The 26259-nt window shown below is 38.0% G+C and overlaps 1 protein-coding gene across 1 annotated transcript in view; it reads right to left on the bottom strand.

Annotated features, from left to right (window-relative positions):
- Positions 1 to 26259, bottom strand: part of DEPDC1B (DEP domain containing 1B) — a 101728-nt gene that overhangs the window by 34532 nt on the left and 40937 nt on the right. Inside the window, exons 3-7 of the mRNA XM_060146090.1 lie at positions 13743 to 13878; positions 9970 to 10097; positions 8277 to 8407; positions 6927 to 6974; positions 1217 to 1357 (exon numbers count right to left, since the gene is read on the bottom strand). Of these exons, the coding sequence (XP_060002073.1) occupies positions 1217 to 1357; positions 6927 to 6974; positions 8277 to 8407; positions 9970 to 10097; positions 13743 to 13878 (584 nt within the window). The remainder of the gene's footprint in view (positions 1 to 1216; positions 1358 to 6926; positions 6975 to 8276; positions 8408 to 9969; positions 10098 to 13742; positions 13879 to 26259) is intronic.

The following is a 26259-nucleotide window of genomic DNA, read 5'->3' on the forward strand; positions in this document are numbered from 1 at the left end:
CTGTTCTCAATATTGGTCTCTCTGAGAACAAACTCACTCTTATGTACGTGATTTATAAGTGCTCCATTTTGCTTCTTATTATGAGAAATCCTATGAAATCTTAAAATCGACGTATTGTGCTAAGAGATCAGGTACATTATTCACATATTGCTGATACGTTATTTTGTTAGGATACTATGGCTGCATCCCTACTTTCCAACAAGAAAATAAGACAGTAGAAAGGGAAGAGACGGGGAAGGAGGAATGGGAAGGCGAAGACTGCTAAGCCCACAACACTCAAAACCAAGAGGATGCTAATTCCTACAAATTTACATAACAGAGTATGATACCCACACAGTGATTTGGTCACTAAAGCAAACTTTTGGACAAGAAAACAATAATACTTATTGAACAATCACAACATCAACAGAAAAATCTGATTTCCAAGAAGAAAGGAACAATATCAGAAAAGCCTATACCAACAATATTTATTTCTTTTTCCTTTTTACCATGTTTCTTTGACAGTTTAAATTCTGAAATATAAATCTATGTGAGAAGTAGCAACAAGTTTTAGAGAACAGTAGTTACTATATTTTACATGTCACAGATAACAAATAGTCCTACAAAAACCTGTTCCTTCTATAAAAAGAAATAAGATTTCTATATGAAAATATCTCTCTCACACTTGACTATTCATGAAGTCATATCCAGAGTAGTAGATTTACTCATGAAGAGTAAATGTCAAATTTACATTCTTTACCAATAAAGTCATACTTTTTTGTACAGAAATGACATAGAACATATTATTCCTCCCTAAGAAATAAAAACTACTGGTCCGGGGCTTCCCTGGTGGCGCAGTGATTGAGAGTCCGCCTGCTGATGCAGGGGACACGGGTTCGTGCCCCGGTCCGGGAAGATCCCACATGCCACGGAGCAGCTGGGCCCGTAAGCCATGGCCGCTGAGCCTGCGTGTCCGGAGCCTGTGCTCCACAACGGGAGAGGCCCGCGTACTGCAAAAAAAAAAAAAAAACTACTGGTCCTTGTTTAGGTTTCATAACAGAGCTTAACTATTTTCTTTTCCTCCTTTATAGAGCAGGACTCCAACTAGTCAAGCATCCCATCTGTTTTTATTTCAAAAAAGCTATGGAAATTGGGCTAATGGAAGTCTCAAGATAGTGAAAAATGAAATGATTCCATATCAGTAGTGAAGATATACGGTCATTATATTCCAACTTACCTAATACACTGACAAAGGCATCAAAAAGGTGAAACGTAAGCAAAGGCTCCTTCAAGTGACCATAGTAATCAGCTATAGTTTTAAAGACATCTTTTTCAAATCCTAAATACATAGGCTGCTTCAAATCCGAACAATTAGGCCCTGTTAAAAAAGGGAAAGAGAAAGAAAGAGAAACATTAATGGGGCAATCATCTCTAAGTATTAGTCTCTGTGCATAGGTGTGGTGTGTACAGATAATTAAGATCAGAAAAGTTTTCAAGGAGAAGACTAGTACTATACATTTTGCTTATATAAATATACTTTATGTCTAAATTGAAATCTATTATAAAACAATGAGGAAAATCACTGGCTTACTTCCATTTTCAAAGAAACCGACTCTTTCTTTTATGACCTTCTGAAAGGCATTTTTATTAAATGTAAACAGTGATAATTCTCTTCGAAATAGTCAATATTTCGTCTAGTCTTTTTTTGCCATGCGGAATATGGGATTTTAGTTCCCCAACCAGGGGTGGAACCCAAGCTCCCTGCAGCGGAAGTGCGCAGTCCTAACCACTGGACCGCCAGGGAAGTCCAGATATTTTCCTAGTCTTGACACAGCTAACCAACATAGTAATTACCTCATATATGTAATAGATAAGCTATAAAGCAATTTTTTAAAGCTTTTCATTATTTCATCATTGCTATATAATAAAATTCAAGAATCAGGGTTGAGTGAAATAATTTCTGCCTCTAAACTATTTTAGACTAATAAGAATGTATACTCTTTTTCCTAAAGATATTCTGAAAAGGAGATTTTACATTGTGTCTTAAATTCATTCTGATTATAAAACTCTCCATTTGATCACCAACCATCAAAAGATAGTTTATAAAAAATTTAAAAAAAAAATTTTAAAGCTGCTCAAACAAAGACTATGGGAGACAGGATAAAATGACCTCTAAATTCCTATTGAATTCTTTGATCTAAGAGTCTAGGTTTTATTTACCCAACAATGCTTTTGAGTGATTAGTGGCATTGAATGAATTTTTATTAAACAAAATTATAATAGAAAATAACACCAAAGCAGAAACAAACTGATGTTTCTGCTAAAAACAAGTTTAAAAATAAAAAAGATAGTTTATCAAGCAGGGTCATATTGCAAAGTAACTCTAAGAAACCTGGAACAACCTAGGAACCAAGAAGCCTGGAACAAGTGAGGCAGAGATCCCCTTGTATCAGGCACCGAAGAGGAACAAGAAACTCTTAGCTCTCTACAGAGCTGGCAGCAAATGCCCCCAACAATCCATACACAGATGGCAAGATGTACATCGCCAAGTGGAGTGAAGAACTGGATCTGCCCATGCCTGAGGGAAATGGTAAGTGGTCCACGAGGAGCTGCTTGGCCAGCCTTGTCTATTTCCATCACAGTGTGGAAGAAAGGGATGCAAATGGATTGGCCAGTTCTGGGCCAGCAGAACACAAGACTAACAACTGTACCAGAACAGATCTCTACTCTCAGGACAGCAGGAGAAGCCAGTAAAAATTGATAGGAAATTCTTCCTACAGAATCACTGTAACTAAAGAGAAAGTATCAAACAAAAAAGAACAGTTAAGTATTGTGGGCCTTCACATTTCAAGGCCATTGGGATATTGTGGAAACAGCTTTTTGTTGGTCTCCTTTAAAATTCTCTTACCTTTTAATGTTCTAAAATTGACTAAAATAATGAAAATTATTAAATATCTATATGTGTGGTACCTCATTAACCTAGCAGCAAACATAGCCATTTTTACTTGCTTCCTCCTGTATAATATCCCAAGCTTAGTCAGTTGAAATAGTGGGATATGTCTCAGCAAGCAATACACATTGCCTTGAATTACTCCCTCCCAGGATAATATGCAGTTCATTCTAAGCAGTTGTACCCCTTTTTGAACATTTCATCATTCTTGATAAAAATATGCAAAAACAAGCCAAAAAAAGGTTTCCCTAAAAATGCCAATGCATGGCAAGCCCTATGAGAGGAGGCCATAGTTCTAAGATCTTCTGTTTCTCTATCATGTTGAATTTCAGAATACTTTTTAATCTAGTTTTTATAAATGTTATTCCTGAAAGACTTTGGAAAAGAACTATTTACACCCACTTTTTTTTTTTTACATCTTTATTGGAGTATAATTGCTTTACAATGGTGTGTTAGTTTCTGCTCCATAACAAAGCGAATCAGCCATACATATACACATGTTCCCATATCTCTTCCCTCTTGCGTCTCTCTCCCTCCCACCCTCCCTATCCCACTCCTCCAGGCGGTGAGCTGACCTCCCTGTGCTATGCGGCTGCTTCCCACTAGCTATCTACCTTACGTTTGGTAGTGTATATATGTCCATGCCTCTCTCTCACTTTGTCACAGCTTACCCTTCCCCCTCCCCATATCCTCAAGTCCATTCTCTAGTAGGTCTGTGTCTTTATTCCTGCTTTACCCCAGGTTCTTCATGACATTTTTTTTTTCTTAAATTCCATATATATGTGTTACCATACAGTATTTGCCTTTTTTTTTTTAAACATCTTTATTGGGGTATAATTGCTTTACAATGGTGTGTTAGTTTCTGCTTTATAACAAAGTGAATCAGTTATACATATACATTTGTTCCCATATTTCTTCCCTCTTGCGTCTCCCTCCCTCCCACCCTCCCTATCCCACCCCTCCAGGAGGTCACAAAGCACAGAGCTGATCTCCCTGTGCTATGCGGCTGCTTCCCACTAGCTATCTACCTTACGTTTGGTAGTGTATATATGTCCATGCCTCTCTCTCGCTTTGTCACAGCTTACCCTTCCCCCTCCCCATATCCTCAAGTCCGTTCTCTAGTAGGTCTGTGTCTTTATTCCTGTCTTACCCCTAGGTTCTTCATGACATTTTTTTTTCTTAAATTCCATATATATGTGTTAGCATACGGTATTTGTCTTTCTCTTTCTGACTTACTTCACTCTGTATGACAGACTCTAGGTCTATCCACCTCATTACAAATAGCTCAATTTCGTTTCTTTTTATGGCTGAGTAATATTCCATTGTATATATGTGCCACATCTTCTTTATCCATTCATCTGATGATGGACACTTAGGTTGTTTCCATCTCTGGGCTATTGTAAATAGAGCTGCAATGAACATTTTGGTACATGACTCTTTTTGAATTATGGTTTTCTCAGGGTATATGCCCAGTAGTGGGATTGCTGGGCCATATGGTGGTTCTATTTGTAGTTTTTTAAGGAACCTCCATACTGTTCTCCATAGTGGCTGTACCAATTCACATTCCCACCAGCAGTGCAAAAGTGTTCCCTTTTCTCCACACCCTCTCCAGCATCTATTGTTTCTAGACTTTTTGATGATGGCCATTCTGACTGGTGTGAGGTAATATCTCATTGTAGTTTTGATTTGCATTTCTCTAGTGATTAGTGATGTTGAGCATTCTTTCATGTGTTTGTTGGCAGTCTGTATATCTTCTTTAGAGAAATGTCTATTTAGGTCTTCTGCCCAGTTTTGGATTGGGTTGTTTGTTTTATTGTTATTGAGCTGCATGAGCTGCTTATAAATTTTGGAGATTAATCCTTTGTCAGTTGCTTACATCCACTTTTTATTGGATTCTTGCAATCTACGTGCACAAGGAAGAAAAACAGTTAACCTGGTTTTGTATTTATTTAGCATCAGTCCCTCATTCTGTGGCCCACCATGAGGCTGGCCAACAACGAAAGCACCCAGGTCAATGGTCTGCAATAAATGCAGATGGGCCCAAAGGGAAGAGATGAGCAGTAAAACTACAGAAAAAGAGGCACAGGGCCTTCAAAATCTCATATAATCAGCCTATCCTTTCTGTTCCCTATTAGAGGACTATAATGGGAACCTAGACTCATTAAAGATAAGAAGGATAAGGAACAGACTATGACTTTGATGAGACTCAAAGTAAATTTGGGGAGGCCAATGAGAATTTGGAAAAATTAATAATTTTATAAAACTATTCAAAAGGCTGACCTCACCCTTTGGCCACCTTTTTTTCTTTGACATGTAAACAAGCACGTTTATGGATGTGCCAACCATCTGTAAAGCACTGCACTTGATACGTGTGAGAGGTGTCCCTGTTCCCGAGAATTTCTACCTAACATAACATTAATGTGGAGAACATTACTAAGTCGATCCTCACATCTTTCCTCTCCATTGGTAATTCCAGTTATTCCAACCTTTCTGCAGAAGTTTTGTGGCATTATGTATAAATCTTGCTTGAGGGAAAATTATACTCTTCATTACATTTTGATCACCATTGAGAATTCAACATCATAACCACACCTTAATATACACTTTACAACGTATTATAGCCTAGACTTGTTATACTGGCTTCCTCTGTTCATTCCCAGTTGATCAACTTCCAAAATCCTTGGTTTTCCAAAAATTCATAAATGGGTCATTTAACCCATTTATACCTTCTATTTTGTCATTCCGGCCAAAGATATAATTTAGATTAATTTACTTCAAATGACTGAGCAAGAATAAAAAGCACTCCCCCAAACTAAAAACCAAAGGACTCTACATCTCAGAGGGGTTCCAAAACATGAACCAAAAACCTATGAAAATCTTAATAGTTAAACACAGAGAACTTTGGGCTTCTCACAAACTAACGTTGCTATTTATATTTAGGATGATAGTATATAATCATTTTCTACATATTACCACTGAGATCACCCGCAGTGAGCTGAACAGTTATTTTAGTTTCATTCTATAATCAAACAAAACTAACTTCAGTGAAATTAATAATTCAGAGCCTACTAACTCAAGAATTTATACACGTATCTCTGTACATGCTAGTCTTACCCAAAAGGGAAGAAAGAAACCACCTCTCTGAGGTGATCTTTGAGACTCAAAAGACCCTATAGAACAAATATCACCATTATCAGTCAGCTAAAATAACTAGAATTTTCTCATTAAAATCACTTGTTTGGGTTAAGCCATTAACCATTAGAATCCCTTCTTTGGGTTAAGCCTTCTGAAAATCCCAGAAAAATAGTAGTGTTAATGAGATACCATGATAACTCATTTCTTCAGTGCCTATGATATCCAGTGAAGGAGATTTCATATGCCTATGAAAAACTTCAGAGGAGCCGCCCAGGTCCAGACCCCTCATTTTACAGCCAAATTGCTGAAACGGGCTTTTCTGTTTCTCTTCATGCATGTTCTTCTCCTTCCAAACCATGCTGAATACCAATTAGATTAGTTTTCTAAAACATTTCTCTCCAACTTAAACCAATGCCCTATAAAAAGCCAATGGGAAACAGGATCTGCTGAGTAAATTGATGAGGTAAATATAAGGCATACTTAGGAATACATGTTTTAGGAATAAAAATTTAGGTTTTAGGAATAAAAACCTATAAACTGTTAACAGGCATTTATCTATTACAATATTGCATTCAATATTACTAATTATTCTTTCCTGTGATGAAGCATTCAGAAGAAGCAGTATGGACCTTATCTGTACCCACAAGAAAATGGAAGCACAAAACCCCTTTAAAAATGCTCTGTAACTCAGCCCTTTCACTATGTCACAAATTTATCATTAAAAGCACAGTAATCTCCAAACAATTAACTGCCAGTCTCAAAGGTCTCAAATCAACGTTCAGGGCATTGAGCAAAAAAATTTTCTAATTTAGGGGACGAATTTCTGTTAATTTCATAAAAATGGCAGGTACTTAGTACTTACAATTTGCCAAACACTTCATAGCTGACAGTACCCAGTGAGGAAGTTCTTCTGCAGAAAAAGGAAAATAAAAAGATGTTTTATTCAATTACATATAATTCAAGGGATTATATACACACTTGGTATCATAGGAATGATACTTGTCCAAGTAATATGAAACATACCTGCTAATCACAAATCACCTGCTTATGTATCAGAACATTTAAAAGGTAATTTTTCCTTATCAGGGATGTTACAGCACGTGATTATATAAACCATAACTATAAATTTCTCTAAAGACAAGATGTACTTGTATAAGTTTTAGGGAAAAGAAGAAATCTGATAGTTTGTTCCAAATAAACACACTAACAAACAAATCAATTATCCTAAGAATTTTAGAAAGAGAAGAAAAAAACATAAAAAGCAAAAGTATGAGTCATCAAATGCATTTATGAAACCAGTTCATCAGATACCTTAAATCAGATACCTTCTATCCAGAGGAAGAAAATTTTTAAATCAGTTTGGGGATTCTGGCTCACTACAGTTACCAGGAACTTATTTTTCCTAATCAAAAACCAGGATAGGTGGCTGCTAAATGTCTTTTTTCCCAATTTGTAAACTGGTTTGGAGGAAAAAGTATAAAAAAATTAAAGCACCTTCAACATCTGGAAAGATACCTTTATTTTATTTTATTTTTTATTTTTTTTTTTTGCGGTACGCGAGCCTCTCACTGCTGCGACCTCTCCCGTTGCGGAGCACAGGCTCCGGACGCGCAGGCTCAGCGGCCACGGCTCACGGGCCCAGCCGCTCCGCGGCATGTGGGATCCTCCCCGACCGGGGCACGAACCCGCATCCCCTGCATCGGCAGGCGGACCCTCAACCACTGCGCCGCCAGGGAAGCCCGGAAAGCTACCTTTATTAAAAAGGAAAAAAAAAATGACATAAACCAAGACTATCCCAGAAAATCTGACACAGAGACACCATAATGAAAAGGTCAGTGAGAGCTCTAAAAAAATCAGTCAGACCCCAGGACCCACGTAAAAACTGACTCAAGCTTTCTGTTAGGCATTAAACTCACTCACTTCTCAGGGATTTTCTGGGGATGATAAAGAACCACTTAATGCCCTGTGTGGCTAACACTGAACTAGCATCTGGATGGATCTTGCTGAGGCTTTCACTCCTGCGTATTCATCTTTCTATGACATTTCCTGACTCCAAACAATTAGTTTAAAGGTCTCCGGAAGTGAGCTAAGGCTATATGTAATGAGGGGGTAAACATATGTAAGGTTTAGGGAAGGGTCAAATAGAAGCTGATGGACCTGTACAGCCAATGTACTGGGTCAACCGGGAACAAAACGGCTTTTATGCACTTACTTGACTTGTCATCAAGGATAACAACTCCCTGGTTGCTCACACTATATACATTATGGATGATGAACTTGGAGTTGACAAGATTAACGTCTAAAACTTCTTCTAAGGAATCCAGGCCAAGGATTTTCTGTAAACTAAAAAAGATAAATAATGATTAAATTAATTAGTTACTTTTTAAAAATCATTATCTGCCCAAGAACTGGCACTGTAAAAGATCAATCTTTAGAATGTGCTGTTTTCACACATTTCACCTTTGTGGGGCAAAAAGGTTAGACATTGCATATATAAAACAAACTTAGATCATTTTGTTATTAACATAGTACTTCACTAATTTAAAAACACAACACACTGAATGTCAAGAAAATGACTTTCTAAGTAAAATATTATAATAACAAAAACTAGCTTATCCAATGATGAGAAACCGCTGTGAGTACATCTTTATAAGAAGTAAAAAAAAAAAAACTTGCTATGACATTGTTAACTTTAATTACCTATTGTACATCAAATATTTAGGAGACCAAATTTTCCACTACATGTTTCATTAAGCTTAAGATTTCAGTGTAACTAGAAAGTTTAAAGACTTTTACATCACTAATTATTAGAGAAATACAAATCAAAACTATGAGTTACCACCTCACACTGGTCAGAATGGCTATCATCAGAAAGTCTGCAAATAATAAATGCTGGAGAGGGTGTGGAGAAAAGGGAACCCTCCTACACTGTTAGTGGGAATATAAATTGCTGCAGCCACTATGGAAAACAGTCTGGAAGTTCCTTAAAAAACTGAAAATAGAGCTACCATATATGATCCAGCAATCCTACTCCTGGGCATATATCCGGAAAAGATGAAAACTCTAATTCAAAAAAATATATGCATCCCAAGGTTCACTGCAGCTCTATTTACAGTAGCCCAGACATGCAAGCAACCTAAGTGTCCATCAACAGATGAATGGATAAAGATATGGTACATATACACAATGGAATATTACTCAGCCATAAGAAAGAATGAAATACTGCCATCTGCAGCAACATGGATGATGGACCTACAGATTATCACACTAAGTGAAGTGAGTGAGACAGAAAAAGACACATATTATATGATATCACTTATCTGTGGAATCTAAAAAAATAATACAAATCAACTTATTTACAGAACAGAAATAGACTCACAGACATAGAAACAAATTTATGGTTACCAAAGGGTAAAGGGGAGGAGGAGGGATAAATTAGGAGTATGGGATTAAGAGATACACACCACTATATATAAAACAGATAAACATCAAGGATTTACTGCATAGCACATGGAACTATATTCAATATCTTGTAATAACCTATAATGGAAAAGAATCTGAAGCTGTACACCTGAAACTAACACAATATTGTAAATCAACTATAGTTAAATTTAAAAAAACAAAAATAAAAATAATTAAACATTAGGTAATTTTGGACCAGTGGCCAAAAAAAAAAAAAGAACTTTTAATGTTCTATTCTTAACTAGCATATAAATGACAATAGAAAATTCCCAGAATTCAGTTAAATTATGTTTGCTAAGCAGCACAGCTGCAAATAATGCAATCAAATTTGAGAGTTTTATACACAGTTTCAGAAAATTAAATATGCAGAGAGTAGTAGTGAAGCAAAACAGAAAAAAAAAAGAAAAACACTTAAAGTTCTCATTAATAGCAAATGCACATACTATGATAATGTCATAGTCTTCCATAACTCTTCTACATTGGCCTCTGTCAGCTGTCTGCGGTGGACAAGACGGCAAGCCGGCACCTCTCCAATAGCAATGCTGTGACGCTTGTACCACATCTCAGAATTCTAATTGGGGTGGGGGAGGAGAGTAAGAAAGAGAGAGAATAAGTATTTCAATAGACAGAGGTATGAGTTTATGAGAAATTTCTTTGATTTGGTTATTTTTAACTTGTTTTAAAATAATAATTTGAAATATTAACTTTCTTTGCATGGACTGCAGAGTAATAAAGTATGACTCAAAGATCAGGTCATATCATAAATGAATATTCAAGAATTGCAAAACAGCTATGGCAATAAGCATGACATTAGCTATTTTTCCCTGTGGGAGTTCTAACTAATCAGTGAAGTAGCAGTAAAATAAAATTTCATTAATTCAAATTAATTAACATTGAGGAGTATCTATCCAAATTCACACACTGTCAAAATTAAGTGATTGTTTAAAATAACATTAAAGTCTATTACTTTCAAGAATTCTCTGTTTTTTATAAGGAAAGATCAAATAAGTACAATGTTAGATAGCAGGCCCCAGATCTTAGGCATCTGAAGAAGGCAGGAAAAAAAAGAGCTCCACAAGGACAGCTGGAGATGGCCGGGAAGAAAAACTAAAGCCCAGAGAGGTTAAGTAATTTGCTCAAAGTCACATAGCTTTAGCGCTTCAACATTCTTAGCACCTCCCTTCTCACATTTAGGCTACTAGACAGAAATCTTAAAACTTCCTTTTGGTAATGACAGTGAGGAACTATGAACTTTTAAAGGCAAAACATATAAGAAATCACCTACAAAGGACTTTTATAATAGTTTTTTGCAGAAGTGTCATTATAGAAAAATCTTATTAATTGGAAAAAGTGAACTGGACAGTTGTTTTTTGATGTGGTTTTTAGTTTCGTTTTTGGAGAATTACTGAACTACAAAAGAAACTTGAAGGTCACATGGATTTGTGACTTTTTTTTTTTTAAAGTATCCAAATTAGGTGTTCTCTTTTAAAGGCAGGAATATCAGTTGTTGCATTTGCCTAGCAAATTCACTTCTAAAAGTTATCTTAAAGAAATACTCAACTATTTATCTGTAAAGATACTGTTCATTGCATTGTTTACACACATACTGAAAAAGCTGAAAACATGGTACACATCTAACAGTAAAGAACTGGATAAGTAAACCATAATCCTTTATAGACATGATGCAGATATTAAAAATGATGTTGAATAACATGAAAAAATGGACACAATACACTGTTCTAAGTGAAGAATATAGGCTACCAAAACAGCACAGCACGATCTCATTTTGTTGTTAAAAACATGCGTGGAAAAAATAAAACACAACAAAAATGTTAATATTAATTCTCTCTGGATGATATTATGAGTAATTTTTTTTCTTTTGTCTCTACCTATGAACAATTCTGTTAATAACAGCAATAGCAGTTAACAGTTTCTGAAAACCTGTGTGTCAGGCACCTTCTATACACTTTATAGATAGGAAGTCACTTGATTCTCATAATGACCTTACCCCAGGGGGGTGTTTTCATCCCACTTTCACCAAAAAGAAAACTGAGACACAGACACGGTGAATAAAACAGAGAAACAAGATCACACAGCTAGTAAATGAAGGAGTCAAGATTCAAATCCAGCAGTCTGTCTCCAGAGCTCACACTTGTCCTCTCCACATTACACTGCCCCTCAGCAAACACAACAAATCATTCTATTTGCCTCACTTCATTTTATTTTATAAAATGGCTAGGCAAGAGAGAGGATAGGACAGAACAAAAACAAAAACGAACAAGCAAAGTGGAGGCAGAGATACAAAGAGGACAAGTAAGATAGAAGAAATGAATACGAGCTCAGGTCCTATAAGAAAGGTGGACTGTTTCTCTATTGACTACTAACCTCATCAACCTAAAACCTGCATAAGACCCAACTGGGGAAACAGATCCTGCTCTGCCATTCTTCCTCTGGACAGTCCTCTTCCTCCGGACAGCCCAAGCTTTAGAGGAACTGTAGCAAGTGAGGAGCTCAAACCTCCACCACTTGATTTAGAGGGAAGTACAAGAAAAGGCAAGAGCAACATTATCAGAAATATACATACAGACGACCAGCGACATGGGGAAATGTTTGATGAATCTGAGACACTGGTATACCACCACTTCAGGGCTGATGAAAAATTAGAAACTGAAAACAGAAGAGAGAAGAGAGATGACACTGTCTTCTACATTGGTGCATGAAAGTGTGCTAATGACCAGCTGGTCTTCCTAAAGGTTCACAGAACCAAAAAGAACAAAAAAGGGAAGTTATTATATCGATGACATAAATACACATTAGTTTAATATGGGATTTTTACCTCTTTTGTATAAACAATACTGGATGACATTATAATGAAAAAACGTCTGTTGAATAACCACTCTACTGATGGGGTCATATTAGGTGTTTAAACACAAATGTTAAAAAAAATGAACCTGATTTCATGGAGCTGATATTTTAACTTTCTTAAGTACAGGAACTATCAGCTAGACCTTAATTAAGTTCTCTTCATTAGTAATGAATTAAATAGTCCTCAAATACCCTTTGTGCTCACTCTTTCAGAGTAGTTCCACTTTGTTTTCTAATAATCTATCATCGTATTGAATACTTCACTAGACTATGAGCCCTTTTGGAGGAAAAACCGTATTACATACAGCTGCATCTGTAGAACCTGGCAGGATGCATGGCACACAGTAGACAATCAACAAATCTTTGCTGAATGAATGTTAATGACTTTCAAATACGACCTCTCATCTAAGTTCCAGAGCTTTTATCTCCATCTGCCTGTTAGATACTTCCATTTAATACAACCCACCTTTCTCATCAAACATATTTAAAACTACATTCATCACTGTCCCTGACTAATCTGCAAGTTCATACAGAGTCCCCACTTCTGTCACTGGTGCCACTCTTTTTCTTGAATTATTTTTGATAAAGCCTAAGCTGCTTAATTATTCTCTCCAAACTGAGATACGATACAACCTCTGTTAAAAAAATTTTTTTTCTTTCAATCACATTGCTTAAAAATGTTTACAACATATCTTTGCAAATGTATGAACTGGACATCCAGTCCTATAAGACTAGATTAACTTAAAACATTGGTGTTAGTACAATTCTTAAAAACTGCAGTATAAAATATTTATCTGCATTTTATTTTTTAGCATTATGGCAATCTTAATAGTTTTTTACTGAGGTATTTCAAGGAAGAAGTACACCCCAAAAAAGGTAGTTTATTCTACAATGTGCTTAGGTTTCCAAAACTAGCAGAACCTACCTTTGTTCATATTGTGTCAGGACTCACTCCACAATCTTCCATGTCCCAAACTTCACACTTTCAACTGGTAATAATTATAAAAAAGTTTAGGAAGAGAAGACAAAGAGGGAGAAGAGGAAAATTATAGAATAGAAAGGAAAAGGAAATTAGAAGGGAGTTTTAAGAGAAAACTGCTCAGTCTAAACATATGAAAACAGCTACCATGTATTCAGTCACAGTGTCCATAGGCAAGAGTGAAAAAATTCAAAAGCCAATCTTCCTGTGTTACTAGTCACTCAGCTATCAACGGATATGATATTGTTTTAAAGTGCTTTCAGACCATTGTTTCCAAGGGATCGAAAGAAAAACTGGACTAAGCCTGATGGTTCACAGACTATTTCTTATCTTTCCCTCTGCTAGTCCTCCAGCTTCTATAATGGCACTTACCATCACAACTGGCCTCACTGGGATATTCTCTTGTGAAGTGCCTGGTAGGGGATCATCCCATTCTGGAAATTTAATAACATCCTTTTGATATGGGGGCCTCTTTGGATATGGTCTCAGGGGTGAGGAAGGAGGAAATCTAAAAACCAAGAAGAAAATATTATCACAGTCAGTGGGAAACACAGATATTTTAACAATAGTCCCCACTTCTTTTATCCTTGAGAGTTTATATAATTCCAAACTTCAGGTAATGAATTCATACTTAAATCATTACACACGGCTAATAGTACCCAACAATGTATGATTTTTTTAAAGCATTCATTCGGCCACAGCTGATGAGCCTCTTGCAGGGCAGGCAGACCCCACACCTTTTCCTCGTCTTCTTGGCCAGGTTGGCTGCGCCAGCTCCCCCCAAGGCAGACGAGGAGGAGGAGGAATGATTCTGCAGGCAGTCTGCCAGATTGGCAATTTGAAGCGCACTGTCTGTACGGCTGCTGAGTCTGTCGTGGGGGAGTGAAGGGCTGTCATGACGATGACTCCTGGAGCCGTGTGGCTGACAGGGTCTTGGTGCTCTAGCCAGGTGTCAGGCCTGAGCCTCTGAGGTGGGAGGGCCAAGCTCAGTACATTGGTCCACCAGAGACCTCCTGGCTCCATGTAGTATCAAACAGCGAAAGGTCTCCCAGAGATCTCCATCACAACGCTAAGACCCAGCTCCACTCAACAACCAGCAAGCTACAGTGCAGGACACCCTCTGCCAAACAACTAGCAAGACAGGAACACAACCCCACCCATGAGCAAAGAGGTTGCCTAAAATCATAATAAATTCACAGGCACCCCAAAACACACCACTGGACGTGGTCCTGCCCACCAGAAAGACAAGATCCAGCTGTGTCCACAAAAACACAGGCACCAGTCTCCTCCACCAGGAAGCCTACACAACCCACTGAACCAACCTTACCCAATGGGAGCAGACACCAAAAACAACGGGAACTACGAACCTGCAGCCTGCAAAAAGGAGACCCCAAACACAGTAAGTTAAGCAAAATAAGAAGACAGAGAAATACACAGATGCTCCAGATGAAGGAGCAAGGTAAAAACCCACCAGACCAAACAAATGAAGAGGAAATAGGCAGTCTACCTGAAAAAGAATTCAGAGTAATGAGAGTAAAGATGATCCAAAATCTTGGAAATATAATGGAGAAAATACAAGAAACGTTTAACAAGGACCTAGAAGAACTAAAGAGCAAACAAACAATGATGAACAACACAATAAATGAAATTAAAAATTCTCTAGAAAGAATCAATAGCATAATAACTGAGGCAGAAGAACAGGTAAGTGACCTGGAAGATAAAATAGTGGAAATAATTACCGCAGAGCAGAATAAAGAAAAAAGAATGAAAAGAATTCAGGACCATTTCAGAGACCTCTGGGACAACATTAAACACACCAACATTCGAATTTTAGGGGTCCCAGAAGAAGAAGAGGAAAAAAAAGTGACTGAGAAAATATTTGAAAAGATTAAAATTGAAAACTTCCTTAACATGGGAAAGGAAATAGTCAATCAAGTCCAGGAAGCACAGACAGTCCCATACAGGATAAATCCAAGGAGAAATAAGCCAAGACACATATTAATCAAGCTATCAAAAATTAAATACAAAAAAAATATATTAAAGCAGCAAGGGAGGGGGCTTCCCTCGTGGCGCAGTGGTTGAGAGTCCACCTGCCGATGCAGGGGACAGAGGTTCGTGCCCTGGTCCAGGAGGATCCCACACGCCGTGGAGCAGCTGGGCCCGTGAGCCATGGCCACTGAGCCTGCGTGTCTGGAGCCTGTGCTCCGCAATGGGAGAGGCCACAACAGTGAAAGGCCCACGTATTGCAAGGAAAAAAAAAAAAAGGCAGCAAGGGAAAAGTAACAAATAACATACAAGGGAATCCCCATAAGGCTAACTGCTGATCCTTCAGCAGAAACTCTGCAAGCCAGAAGGGAGTAGCAAGACATAATTAAAGTGATGAAAGGGAAAAACCTACAACTAAGATTACTCTACTCAGCAAGGATCTCATTCAGGTTCGATGGAGAAATTAAAACCTTTACAGACAATCAGAAGCTAAGAGAATTCAGCAACACCAAACCAGCTTTACAACAAATGCTAAAGGAACTTCTCTAGGCAGGAAACACAAGAGAAGGAAAAGACCTACAATAACAAACCCAAAACAATTAAGAAAATGGTAATAGGAACATACATATCAATAATTACCTTAAATGTAAATGGATTAAATGCTCCAATCAAAAGACACAGACTGCCTGAATAGATACAAAAACAAAATCCATAAATATGTTGTCTACAAGAGACCCACTTCAGACCTAGGGACACATACAGACTGAAAGTGAGGGGATGGAGAGATATTCCATGCAAATGTAAATCAAAAGAAAGCTGGGTAGCAATTCTCATACCAGACAAAACAGACTTTAAAATAAAGACTAGTGCAAGAGACAAAGAAGTACAAGAGACAAATGATCAAGGGATCAATCCAAGAAGAAGATATAACAATTGTAAATATTTATGCACCCAACATAGGAGCATCTCAATACATAAGGCAAATGCTAACAGCCATAAAAGGGGAAATCGACAATAACACAATAGGAAGAGGGGACTTTAACACCCCACTTTCACCAATGGACAGATCATCCAAAATGAAAAAAAGTAAAAAACACAAGCTTTAAATCATACATTAAACAGATGGACTTAACCGATATTTATAGGACATTCCATGCAAAAACAGCAGATTACACTTTCTTATCAAGTGCTCATGGAACATTCTCCAGGAGAGATCATACCTTGGGTCACAAAAAAGACTTGGTAAATTTAAGGAAATGGAAATCATATCAAGAATCTTTTCTGATGACAACACTATGAGACTAGATATCAATTACAGGAAAAATTCTGTGAAAAACACAAACACATGGAGGCTAAACAATACACTACTTAATAACCAAGAGATCACTGAAGAAATCAAAGAGGAAATCAAAAAATACCTAGAAACAAATGACAATAAAAACACGACGACCCAAAACCTATGGGATGGAGCAAAAGCAGTTCTAAGAGGGAAGTTGATAGCAATACACTCTTACCTCAAGAAGCAAGAAACAACTCAAATAAACAACCTAACCTTATGCCTAAAGCAATTAGAGAAAGAAGAACAAAAAATCTCCAAAGTTAGCAGAAGGAAAGAAAGCATAAAGGTCAGATCAGAAACAAATGAAAAAGAAATGAAGGAAACAATAGTAAAGATCAATAAAACTAAAAGCTGGTTCTTTGAGCACATTAAAAAAATTGATAAACCATTAGCCATCATGAAAAAAGGGAGAAGACTCAAATCAATAGAATTAGAAATAAAAAAGGAGAAGTAACAACTGACACTACAGAAATACAAAGGACCATGAGAGATTATTACAAGCCAATAAATTACTATATGCCAATAAAATGCACAACCTGGAAGAAATGGACAAATTCTTAGAAGAGCACAACCTTCTGAGACTGAACCAGGAAGAAATAGAAAATATATACAAACCAATCAGAACCACTAAAATTAAAACTGTGATTAAAAATCTTGCAACAAACAAAAGCCCAGGACCAGATGGCTTCACTGGAGAATAATATCAAACATTTAGAGAAGAGCTAACACCTATCCTTCTCAAAGTCTTCCTAAATATGGCAGAGGGAGGAACACTCCCAAACTGATTCTTCAAGGCCACCATCACCCTGATACCAGAACCAAGCAAAGATGTCACAAAAAAGAAAACTACAGACCAATATCACTGATGAACATAGATACAAAAATCCTCAACAGAATACTAGCAAACAGAATCAAACAGCACATTAAAAGGATCATATACCATGATCAAGTGGGGTTTATCCCAGGAATGCAAGCATTCTCAATATACGCAAATCAATCAATGTGATAAACCATACTAACAAATTGAAGGAGAAAAACCATCTGATCATCTCAATAGATGCAGAAAAAGCTTTCAACAAAGCCAACACCCAGTTATGATAAAAACCCTCCAGAAAGTAGGCATAGAGGGAAGTTACTTCAATACAATAAAGGCCATATATGACAAACCCACAGCCAACATCGTTCTCAATGGTGAAAAACTGAAACCATTTCCACTAAGATCAAGAACAAGACAAGGTTGCCCACTCTCACCACTATTATTCAACATAGTTTTGGAAGTTTTAGCCACAGCAATCAGAGAGGAAAAAGAAAGAAAAGGAATCCAAATCAGAAAAGAAGAATTAAAACTGTCACTCTTTGCAGATGACATGATATTACACATAGAGAATCCTAAAGATGCTACCAGAAATCTACTAGAGCTAATCAATGCATTTGGTAGGGTAGCAGGATACAAAATTAATGCACAGAAATCTCTTGCATTCCTATACATTAATGATAAAATTTTTGAAAGAGAAATTTAGCAAACACTCCCATTTACCACTGCAACAAAAAGAATAAAATACCTAGGAATAAACCTACCTAAGGAGACAAAAGATCTGTCTGCAGAAAACTGTAAGACACTGATGAAAGAAATTAAAGATGATACAAACAGATGGAGAGATGTACCATGTCCTTGGGTTGGAAGAATCAGCATTGTGAAAATAACTATACTATCCAAAGCAATCTACAGATTCAATGCAATCCCTATCAAATTACCAATGGCATTTTTCACAGAACTAGAACAAAATATTTCACAGTTTGTATGGAAACACTAAAGACCCCAAAGAGCCAAAGCAATCTTGAGAAAGAAAAACGGAGCTGGAGGAATCAGGCTCCCTGACTTCAGACTACACTACAAAGCTATAGTAATCAAGATATATGGTATTGGCAGAAAAACAGAAATATAGGTCAATGGAACAGGATAGAAAGCCCAGAGATAAACCCACACACATATGGTCACCTTATCTTTGATAAGGAGGCAAGAATATACAATGGAAAAGACAGCCTCTTCTATAAGAGGTGCTGGGAAAACTGGATAGCTACATGCAAAAGAATGAAACTAGAACACTCCCTAACACCATACACAAAAATAAACTCAAAATGGATTAAAGACCTAAAGAGTCATGTACCACAATGTTCATTGCAGCTCTATTTACAATAGCCAGGACGTGGAAGCAACCTAAGTGTCCATCGACAGATGAATGGATAAAGAAGATGTGGCATGTATATACAATGGAATATTACTCAGCCATAAAAAGAAATGAAATTGAGTTATTTGTAGTGAGGTGGATGGACCTAGAGACTGTCATGCAGAGTGAAGTAAGTCAGAAAGAGAAAAACAAGTACCATAAGCTAACACATATATATGGAATCTAAAAAAAAACAGGGTTCTGAAGAATCTAAGGGCAGGACAGGAATAAAGACACAGACATAGAGAATGGACTTGACACAGTGGGGGAAAGGGTAAGCTGGGACGAAGTGAGAGAGTGACATGACATATATACACTACCAAATGTAAAATAGATAGCTAGTTGGAAGCAGCCACATAGCACAGGGAGATCAGCTCAGTGCTCTGTGTCCACCTAGAGGGGTGGGATAGGGAGGGTGGGAGGGAGATGAAAGAGGGAGGAAATATGGGGATATATGTATATATATAGCTGATTCACGTTGTTATACAGCAGAAACTAACACACCATTTTAAAGCAATTATACTCGAATAAAGATGTTAAAGAAGGAAAAAAATTTTTTAAATAAAAACATCCATTCATTACGCCCATTAAATAACATTTATGAAGAAAAACAGTAGTCAAACATGTGACGCATTTTTAAATAAATAAACCTTGGTCTGTCACTTGATTTTCATGATTAAACATGCTCTTAATGGGATGTTAGGGTAAGCCATTTCTTTCACCCAGCTCAAAACCCTTACTGCCTCATAACTCCTCCTGAAATTTTTAGGTGGTAAGTATGCAAATGTAAATTATTGACAGATAAATCTTCAGTAACACTTGTTGAGGAAAGTAACATTAGCACAAAAATCATTTGGCCTAAAATTCATTTTCATAACTATTTCTAATAAAGATTAATCCTCCTTTCCTTGAATATCCAACACCTCGCAATGAGACTGAAACTTCAGTCTAAAAATCCATCTTGGAGGAGATATAAAGCTTCCCAATACCCTTACTCTGCCCTTTTATACTCCTTTCTGTTTTTATTCCCCCTGGGAATCAACATCATCACTCCTTGGATGAATACATGGAAGTCTAAAGAACAACAGAGGCAATTAAATACATATTTTTCTCAGAGCATCTTTTTCTGTTAGCTTGCTAGAGAAGGATATATTGCATTGCACTGAAAAAGCAATGCAAGAACTCTAGTTCTTTTTTTTTTTTTTTTATTGCGGTACACAGGCCTCTCACTATTGGGGCCTCTCCCGTCGCGGAGCACAGGCTCCGGACATGCAGGCTCAGTGGCCATGGCTCAGCGGCCATGGCTCATGGGCCCAGCCGCTCCGCGGCATGTGGGACTTTCCCAGACGGGGGCACAAACCCGTGTCCCCTGCATCGGCAGGCAGACTCTCAACCACTGCGCCACCAGGGAAGCCCAAGAACTCTAGTTCTTAAAGCTGACATAGGGACTTCCCTGGTGGTCCAGTGGTTAAGAAGCTGCCTTCCAATGCAGGGGATGTGAGTTCGATCCCTGGTCGGGGAACTAAGATTCCACATGCGGGGCAACTAAGCCCGCACACCACAACTACTGAGGCACACAAGTCACAACTAGAGAGTCTGCATGCTGCAACTACAGAACCCTCACGCCACAACTAGAGAGCCCTGCACTGCAACTACTGACCCCACACACCACAACTAGAGAGATGCCCGCACACCACAGCTGAGAGCCCACGCACCGCAATGAAAGATCTCACATGCCACAACAAAGATCCTGAGTGCAGCAACTAAGACACAACGCAGCCAAAAATAAAATAAAATCAATTAAAAAGTAGACATAGAAGTTAGTAGGTAATGACTTTTTATCTTCATTTTTTATTTATTTAAGCCGAAATAAAGGCTTAAAATCTTGTCCATGATATCCACAAAAAAATAATCCAAATAAACTATAAAGATCTTATTCATAAGGCAACTGCAGAAATAAAGAATTTTAAAATGTCTACTGTTTACAAGTTTGTATTGAGCTGAATCAGAAGAATCATAAATAATAAGAGAACTATGGAGAAACCTTTCAAAAACAGTCACAATAGACTTCAAAAAGGATGACTAACAGAGAGAAGTTCAGCTTTATCTTCTCTGAAAAGAACATCCAATAACTGCACTATACTTGAAAAGTCAGTTTTGAGTCAGTAAGGAAAAAAAAGAGGTCTTGAAATCATTAAATCAACTTAAGGATAAATAAACTGAAAGACAGCTTAAATTTCTGGTATTCAAGTTACCAACGCAGTTATTTCCAAATGATTCCAAACTATAAATTAAATGCATCTCTAAAGTCAGTGAAAGTTATTCTACTTTGTAAATAAAGGCTGGCTTACCAAAGTCCAATCCTATTTCTTAGAAGCCAACAATCACAGCAAAAGTCCTATTTCCAGCCAAAGTATAGCATGTGTATGCACACACATACACACTCACTCGCATACACACATACACTCTCACATTCACATATACAATATTGCATATAATTTCAGGAATTCACAGACAACCCACCTCTCAATCCTTTAAAAATTAAACATAATCCCTACCCCCACCCCATCACTAATACCCACTGCTTACTTCTCTTCCCCATTCCCTCAACTATAGTGTGAAAAGTATGGACCTGAGTTCCAGCCTTGGCTCTCTCACAAGCTGTTTATCCTTTGGAAAGAGAAAGCATCTCTATGTAAATCATAGCTTTTTTACTTGTTAAATGAAGGGATTAAATTGGATGATCTATAAATTTCCTCCTAGGTTCAAAATATATTTCTTGTATTCCCATACCCAGAAACAAGTAATATCTTCCAAAGACCAAAGCAGAATTTCTTATGTGGAGAACTGTGATTGATGAGATACTAGGGAGTCACTTTCTTCCTCTGCCCTGATAAGATGAGGTCTGTGCTATAACATCTGCAGCTGTCAGTACTGAGGTGGTATCTTCACAGCCGACTGTCAACCCGACCTGAGATGAAATGCAGAAGAGCTCCCTCTAGAGGACCACCTGTATTTTGTACATTGACAGTTTTCAATTTCTAACATTTTAATCATGTCATCTCTATTCCAAATGTCACATTTTTCACTTAGGGGAATTAAGGCCCAAAAGAGGAACACAACTTATTAAAAGCCCAGCAGCTACCTGGCCAAGAGAGCAAATCTTGCACAAAAGATTTGCAAGCCCTTTAATAAGAAAACTATAAAGTTTTATTAAAAGGCATCAAAGAACTAAATTGATAGAGATATCATGTTAGTGAATAAGAAGATTCAATATCATAAAATGTCAATTTCCATCATGAAGATACATAGTTACAACGAAATTCCAGTCCAAATATAAAGTTTTCCATGACACATGATAAACTGATTCTAAAATTTATACGGAAATGCAAGGGACCAAATATAATCAAGACATTCTTAAAGAAGAAAAGCAAAGTGAGGTGACTTACTGTACCAGCTATTAAGCTAACTAAGATAATACGGTAGGATGATACTGGTGGCACGGACCATGATTTCTCAACTCATAATTTTTTTTTTTAAGGGAATTCCTTTATTTATTTTTATTTATTTATTTTTGGCTGTGTTGGGTCTTCGTTTCTGCGCAAGGGCTTTCTCTAGTTGCGGCAAGCGGGGGCCACTCTTCATCGCGGTGCACAGGCCTCTCACTATCGTGGCCTCTCTTGTTGCGGAGCACAGGATCCAGACGCGCAGGCTCAGTAGTTGTGGCTCACAGGCCTAGTTGCTTCACGGCATGTGGGATCTTCCCGGACCAGGGCTCGAACCCGTGTCCCCTGCATTGGCAGGCAGATTCTCAACTACTGCGCCACCAGGGAAGCCCTCAACTCAGAATTATTGACATTTGGGCTGTATAATTCTTTGTTGTGGGAGGCAGTTCTGCACATTGTGCAGATCCACTAGATGCTAGCAGCATGTTCTCCCAAGCGTAACAACCAAAAATGTCTCCAAATATTGTCCCCTGCAGAATGGCCCCCAGTTGTAAACCACGAGTAAAAACAGGCAATCTAAAACAAATACACACATGTTTACAAACGACAGAACAGACATTACAGATCAATGAAAAAGTACAGACTGTTCAATAAAGAATTCTGATCCAATTGGTTATCCATTTGGGAACAGTCTGCATCCCTGTGGCAGAGTGCACTTCCAAAGATGTTTTGCAACATCACCTCCCACCTACACGTGCTTCTGCAATGTGATCTTGCCACTACCCCAACAAGAGGTAGAGTGTATCCGAGTTAGGGTGAGCCCTCTCTAACTGATTTGATAAATAGAAGATGGCAGAAGTGACAGTGTGGCAGTTCTGGGCACTAGCCTTTAACTAGCCTGAAACTTTCTTCCTGCCTCTTGGAACTCTTGCCCTTGTATCATTCATTCTTGCAAAGCTCCCTCTTGGAAACCAGTCATCATGTAAGAAGTGCGACTACCCTGAGCCCAGCATGCTGTGAGATGCCTAAGCAACAGGAAGAGGCCCTAGAAGATGAGACCCTGAGTGGAAAGAAATTGAGGTCAAGGAGCACCAAAGTTCCAGACTTGTGGATGAAGAAGTTGTCATGGAGGTGGACTCCTCAGCCTCAGCAGCCTCAGCTGATGTCCAGCTAAGTCCTTCCAAATTCCCAACCCACAAAATTACGTAAAAGTTACAATGATTGTTTTAAGCCACTAGGTTTGGGCATAGCTTTGTTACACAACAATAGATAACCAGAACAGAAGTGTGTGGCATCAGGGCCAGGCAGTGAGTGGAGGTCTGAAGGAGCTCAGAGAGACTTGTTAGTGGAGGCTGGAAGAACAGCGAGGAAGCTGTTATTGGAAGACAGAGAAAGACCCATGTTACGTAGTGGCATAAAGTTCGGTTAAAACTGGCCCCTTCGGTAACAAGGAAGATACAAAAGGTGGATCTAAGGAGTTTCCCAGGATGAATGTTCAAAATGCCAACTTGTTTCTTTTAGCCTTGATAAAAAGATATAGACAGAGAGAAAGAAACTGAAGAAGGAACTTTTTAGTTTTTAAGCAGAATTTAGAGGCAATATAAAGGAGTCGTGACTTGAATGATTAGAAAACAAAGCTATTTCTCATCCTTAATCTCTCCCAGCAAAAGGTTCTCAAAGTAAAAATGGTCTTACAACAAATATCAAATTCAAGATGTTTCTAGTAAACTACTGTCTCAGAGTAGTCACAAGTGTGTGGCTATAAAACTTTTGCTATAACTTCAGGAAGATTTAAGGTAGTACCTTATAAAAGCAGTACTTTAAGAATCTTAAGAGCGTTGTACCACAGCAGACTTATAACAGCCCAAGGCAGGGGAGAGTCTATCTCAAAGAGATTTATGAGTGTGACTTTTGTCTAATGGATTAAAGCACAATGAAATTCACAGAAAAGCCACAGCATTTTAAAGATAATAGTACTAACAGAATCACCAGCCACTTGGACTAAAAAAGAAACAATTCAAAATTAAAAGAACAGTCAAGAATCTCAAGCTTCTATAAGCAGGAAGCATCTGAGAAAGCTTTCCACTGCAGTCATGGGCCAGAATGACTCAGAAATTAGAGCTAAGAGCACAAGGGTGTAGGCAGGAACCACACAGAATCACTCCCAGGAAGCAGAACTGTGACCTAATCAAGGAACGGCAGACGTATGTTCAACTGCATTTTTTTTTAATTTACTTTTTTTTTTTTAGGTATCAAATGGCTTCCTCCTAATTTATTAAACTTATTTATTTATTCATTTTTGGCTGCATTGGGTCTTCGTTGCTGCATGCGGGCTTTCTCTAGTTGCAGCAAGTGGGGGCTACTCTTCATTGCAGTGCGCAGGTTTCTCATTGTAGTGGCTTCTCTTTGTTGCGGAGCACAGGCTCTAGGTGCGCGGGCTTCAGTAGTTGTGGGGCGTGGGCTCAGTAGTTGTAGCTTGCGGGCTCTAGAGCGCAGGCTCAGTAGTTGTGGTGCATGGGCTTAGTTGCTCCATGGCATGTGGGATCTTCCCGGACCAGGGCTCGAACCTGTGTCCCCTGCATTGGCAGGAGGATTCTTAACCACTGAACCACCAGGGAAGTCCCTCAACTGCATTTTAGAAGTGCAATGTATGGGCTACTGATTCCTGTATGTGATGCCATAACATGATGAATTCTGGGAGTCTTGAGGAAGGGGGTGAATATAGTTTGCAAACGAATGTTATTGTGGTCAGATTGTATTTTTCAAGGATGGCCACGACAATATCTCCCATTCTTTCTGCCTCTTCCACAATGTGACTTTAACACTCCCCATCAACAGGAGGAGATTATTTCTCTACTCCTTTGAACGTGAGTGAGCTCTGTGATTCTTCTGAATAAATAGAATAAGCAGAAGTGACACTTTGCCAACTCAGGCATAGATCTTAGCTGCCTGGCAGTTTCCTCTTCTTGCCTATTGTAAATACTTGCTCTTGGGATGTTCATTCTTGGAACATACCTCTTAGAAGCCAACAACCCCATAAGAATAGCAACTACCCTAAGCCCATCATGCTGCAACGAGCACAAGCCATGGGAGATGCCCTAGAGGATAAAAGCTCATGAGGGAGCCAGGAAGCACAAAGACACCACTATTGTGAGCAGAGAAAGACGCCATCTTGGAAGTGAATTTTCTAGCCCAACTAATGCCTTGTGGGTAAGGGGCAAACTGCCAGCTGAGCTTTTTCTAAATTCTTGACACAAAAACCATGAGCTAAATAAAATGGCTGCTTTCAGCCACTAAAGTTTGGGGTAAATTGTTTTTCAGCAGTAGAAAACCAGAACAATCACAAAATCACACTATGAATAAGAATCATGGGCGAAACCATAAAACTCAGGGCACAATATAAGAAAATATCTCTCTGACCTTGGGCAATAAAGGAATTTTTTTAAGCAAGACATAAAAACCACACAGTATTAAAAAAAAAAGCCTGATACATTCACTTACATCACAATTAAAAACTTTTCTGTTCATCAAGACACCATAAGGTGAAAAAAAAGTGAGATTTTGTAATCTATATAATTGACAAAGGATTAATATCCAGAATATTTTTAAAAACTGCTAAGGATTTATAAGAAATGAAAATCCTATAGAGAAGACAAAGACATGAGGCAGGCACTTCCAGGTGTGGAATCAGGAATGATGAATAAACATATAACAAGATACTTAATCTCGGGGTGGGGGAGGATAAATTAGGAGTGTGGGATTAACAGATACACACGATCATGTACAAAATAAACAACAGGGATTTACTGTATAGGACAGGGAACTACATTCAATACCTTGAAATAACCTATAATGGAAAAGAATCAAAAAATAAAGAATATATGAACTAA

Source organism: Lagenorhynchus albirostris, chromosome 3 (genome assembly GCF_949774975.1).
Source record: "Lagenorhynchus albirostris chromosome 3, mLagAlb1.1, whole genome shotgun sequence".
Classification (NCBI taxonomy): domain Eukaryota; kingdom Metazoa; phylum Chordata; class Mammalia; order Artiodactyla; family Delphinidae; genus Lagenorhynchus; species Lagenorhynchus albirostris.